Below are 4,392 nucleotides of genomic sequence, written 5' to 3' on the forward strand. Positions count from 1 at the left end.
TATGAAGAAACTGATCCCCAGAAAGGTTAAGGGACTCCCTGAGGCCACACAGCTCTCAGAGGCCTGTGTGATTCAAAAACGTGGGCTCTTCCTGCTAGCCTACACAGCCCACCACCCCCTGGTGGGCTCCGGTCACCCCCTGGCTCCTAGGCCTTGAAGAGCGAGACGCTGCCCATCGTTGTGTGTCCGCAGACCTCTCCCAGAGCTCCTCGCCACCATCACTGCTGGACCAGCTGCAGATGGGCTGTGATGGGGCTTCAGGCGGCAGCCTCAACATGGAGTGCCGGGTGTGCGGGGACAAGGCATCAGGCTTTCACTACGGCGTCCATGCCTGCGAGGGGTGCAAGGTATGGAGATGGGGGGTGGCTGACTGTAGGGAACTGTAGGGGGCTGTGGTCACATGGAGAGGTGACCTACAACAAAGACCTTCCCTACCACAGGGCTGGGCCTTAAAGGTACCCATTGTGGAATTCCTGCCCGGGAGGCAGCCAGGCACTTGAACCCATTCCAGGCATCAGCTGTAGGCCCTGCTGGAGAGGAGAGGTCCCCTTGTCAGAGCCTGCCCTACTGGGCACCTGGCCTTGACCCAGCCACTCACCTGGGCTCTCTGGGCAGCTGGCGCCCCCTGGGGGCCAGGTTTGAGAAGGCTGGCAGCACAGAATGAGGTTCTTGGGCTTCAGCCATCTTCCTATCAGAGGTCAGCGTTTCCTGAGCCTCAAGGCCTGAATGGAGCTCTTTGAGGAAAAAAGGAAATGTTGTGTTTCTTTTTCCAGTGATGCTTTTCGGTTCTTCCTCCTAACTACACATCCATAAACATCTTACAAATTATTTTATCAAACCACCACCTAGAGAATACAGAGGACCAGATAAATTTATGAACAAACGAAGTTAGCCAGGATAAGACTTTATGTTACCAAACTAACAAAGAAGCTTTAAGACTTCTTTGGGCATTTAAAATAAGTATGATATATTGTTTTACTTATTTCAGAAGTTCTGGCGTTGTTTACTTCCCTTCTCCCTCCTAAAATTTCTCACCATTAGTTCCAAATTTCAGGAATTCTTTTCATCTTTATGTATAGTGGGCCCTTGGGCACAAACCAGTGGGCCAAAAACCTCTCTCCTCTCACAGCCTCTCTCCTCGGCTTTTCCAACATGTTCTCTGCCCCTCAGGGCTTCTTCCGTCGGACGATCCGCATGAAGCTGGAGTATGAGAAGTGTGAGCGCAGCTGCAAGATCCAGAAGAAGAACCGCAACAAGTGCCAGTACTGCCGCTTCCAGAAATGCCTGGCTCTGGGCATGTCACATAATGGTGAGCGCTGACTGGGCGAAGCACAGGGGCCACTGGCTCCACACATCCTGAAGTCAGGTTTTGGGGAGCACCCAGAGCAGCCCAGAGGGGTGCTCTTAGAGCAGTGCCTGGCACATAGTCAGCACTATGCAAGTGTCAGCTATGACTTTGCTGATCTGGACCCTGAGCCTTGAAGCTTTTATTTAGCACATGCTGGCCTAAGACCTGCCACCTCCCAGACTGCCCAGCATCTACCATGGGAAGCTCAAGAGCCCAGGCCTGGGGCATTCACCCCCTCTCTGTGCCTGAGACTCACCCTCTCTGGCCTGGAAAGAAACTTGGAGTTGATGCCAGCTGGAGTGGTGTTGGGAACACCACTCCCGGAACCTCAGGCCTGTCTCAGATGAGCTGACACAGTATGAAAAGCCATTGCCGGGCCACGGATCCCTCAGCTCTTCTTGGTCATTGAGGGTAGTCAGAAGCCAGTAACTGACCACATGTGTCAGCTGCCAGAGCCAGACCGGGAGTTTCCTGGAGGCCAGCCATTCTCTGGAGACAGAGCCTTCCCTACCTTATGCTCCAGGCCTCCAGCAGATCCTTGTCCTTAGACCCCTAGGATAGGATATTGCAAAGCCCACCCACCTCCTCTTTACTCTGTGGGCCAGACACACAGAAAGAGGGCAAGAGAGGACCTCTTATTTAAATGTCTCTATGGGCAGGTAAGCTGCTCTGCCACCTTTTACCCATTAATGCCTTTACTGTCTACCATCTTGGAGGGTGCAGGGCCTGAACCCTTCCTCTGCAGCTTTTCCTAAGTGATTGGGGTTGCATGATTGTGGGGTTTGGTCCTCCCCCTCAGTCTGTATCTGCCCTGGCCACATTCCTTGGGTGGGGTCACCTCGCACTTACTCTGAGAGAAGCCACATTTGTATCCTCCTCCATTACTAATGACTACAATTTTTGATTCTTGCTCTGTGAATACTCTTATGTAATTATTCCAACAACCCAGTGAGTTTTAGGGAGTATTAACCCCATTCATCTGGTGAAAAAAGAAGGTAAAGCAGCCTGCCCAAAGTCACATAGATAGTCAGTTGTGAAGCTGGAACTTGAACATAGGCCTTTGACATTATATAGGCTGTCTTCCTAACCGCCCCGCTGTGCTGCCTGCGAGCCACTCCATGAGTTAGGACCCTGTATGCTGGGCAGTGTAAACAACACAGAAAGTTCCTGCTTCCTCAAGTAGATACATGAGACTAAATGGGCAGCTTCTGTCCAGAGGTGAGATGAGAAGGCAGAGAGGGTCAGGAGCTGGTTGAATGGACGCGGGAAATCAGGGGTGGAAAGGAGGAGTGTGCTGTCACAGTATAGGGAGAGCAATTAGGGTCACATAACAATGTATGGAGAAATTTTTATATGAGAGACTAACTTGAATTGTAAACTTTCACTTAAAGTACAACAATAAAAAAAAAAAAAGTTCCTGCTTCCTGGAGCTTACGTTCTGGAGGGGCTACTCAAGATTCCTAGTTTGCTGACTCTGAGGGCCCTGGGCTTAAAAGGTTGGAGGAGAGGCTTCTGCCTGGGCTGCCTTGGTGACTGTCCCCCCATCCCTATGCAGCCATCCGCTTTGGCCGGATGCCGGAGGCAGAGAAGAGGAAGCTGGTGGCGGGGCTGACAGCAAGCGAGGGGAGCCGGCACAATTCACAGGTGGCTGACCTGAAGGCCTTCTCCAAGCACATCTATAATGCCTACCTGAAAAACTTCAACATGACCAAAAAGAAGGCCCGTGGCATCCTTACCGGCAAGGCCAGCCACATGGCGGTGAGTGTCACTGCAAGGCTTTGCAGCACCCCAGGCTCTGGGCCCCGCTGCCTCCTGCCTGCCTCTTGGGAGAACCAGGCCTCCTCCCTCCCTTCACTTCCTGGTACAGGCAGGGGGTATGGGAAACACATGGGGGTGGGGGGTCGCCGAGGCCTGGCCTCTAACAGGGCCTGGGTTTTCAGCCCTTTGTGATCCACGACATCGAGACATTGTGGCAGGCAGAGAAGGGCCTGGTGTGGAAGCAGCTGGTAAACAGCCTGCCGCCCTACAAGGAGATCAGTGTGCACGTCTTCTACCGCTGTCAGTGCACCACGGTGGAGACCGTGCGTGAGCTCATCGAGTTCGCCAAGAGCATCCCCAGCTTCGGCAACCTCTTCCTCAACGACCAGGTGACCCTCCTCAAATACGGCGTGCATGAGGCCATCTTTGCCATGCTGGCCTCCATCGTCAACAAGGACGGACTGCTGGTGGCCAATGGCAGTGGCTTCGTCACCCGTGAGTTCCTGCGCAGCCTCCGCAAGCCCTTCAGCGACATCATTGAGCCCAAGTTTGAGTTTGCCGTCAAGTTCAACGCACTGGAACTTGATGACAGTGACCTGGCTCTATTCATCGCAGCCATCATCCTATGTGGAGGTGAGTGAGGGCGGGGCAGATGGGCAGCAGGTCCTTCTGGGGCTGCCTCACTGCAGGGCGGCAGTCCTGAGCTTGGACAGCATGGGGGAAATGTCCACGGGCTGATGGCCTTGGAAGATGCAAGGCACTAACTGTACATGTAACATCAGCTCAATCTTATTATACAGATGTAGGTAGAAAAAAGACTGAAAGGAACTATACCAACATGCTATATTGGTATCTTGGTGCTTATTTCTGGGTAGTGGAGAAATTTTCTGTATTTTATTGGCATTTTTCAAATTCCAATATAATCAGTATAATAATAACCATGATAACTCACAGTGGCATAGAGCTTACTTCATGCCAGGCACTGTTCTCATTCCTTTTCATAGGTTATGTAACTCATTTGATCCTTACAACAACCCTGTGTGGCAGATAGCTTTATTATCCCCATTTTACAGATGAGGAAACTGAAACCCAGAGAGGCCAGGTGACCTGCCCATGGCCTCATAGGTAGAAAGTGGTTGAGATGGGATTTGAATCCAAGCAGTGAGTCTCTTAACCACAATACTGTGCTGCCTAATCAGGAAAACAAAAAACCTTTACTGGCAAAAAAAAAAAAAAAAAGTTGCCAGTTGTTTTCCCTAAATTGTTGTGTTTACTGTTGTTGTCAG

The 4,392-nt window shown here is 51.5% G+C and overlaps 1 protein-coding gene across 1 annotated transcript in view; it reads left to right on the plus strand.

Annotated features, from left to right (window-relative positions):
* The window catches only part of PPARD (peroxisome proliferator activated receptor delta), a 79,631-nt gene that overhangs the window by 74,420 nt on the left and 819 nt on the right, over positions 1 to 4,392 (plus strand). Inside the window, exons 4-7 of the mRNA XM_004389843.2 lie at positions 193 to 347; positions 1,171 to 1,309; positions 2,904 to 3,106; positions 3,289 to 3,739. Coding sequence (XP_004389900.1) covers positions 193 to 347; positions 1,171 to 1,309; positions 2,904 to 3,106; positions 3,289 to 3,739 — 948 coding nt within the window. The remainder of the gene's footprint in view (positions 1 to 192; positions 348 to 1,170; positions 1,310 to 2,903; positions 3,107 to 3,288; positions 3,740 to 4,392) is intronic.

Source organism: Trichechus manatus, unplaced genomic scaffold (assembly GCF_000243295.1).
Source record: "Trichechus manatus latirostris isolate Lorelei unplaced genomic scaffold, TriManLat1.0 scaffold00261, whole genome shotgun sequence".
NCBI classification, from domain to species: Eukaryota; Metazoa; Chordata; class Mammalia; order Sirenia; family Trichechidae; genus Trichechus; species Trichechus manatus.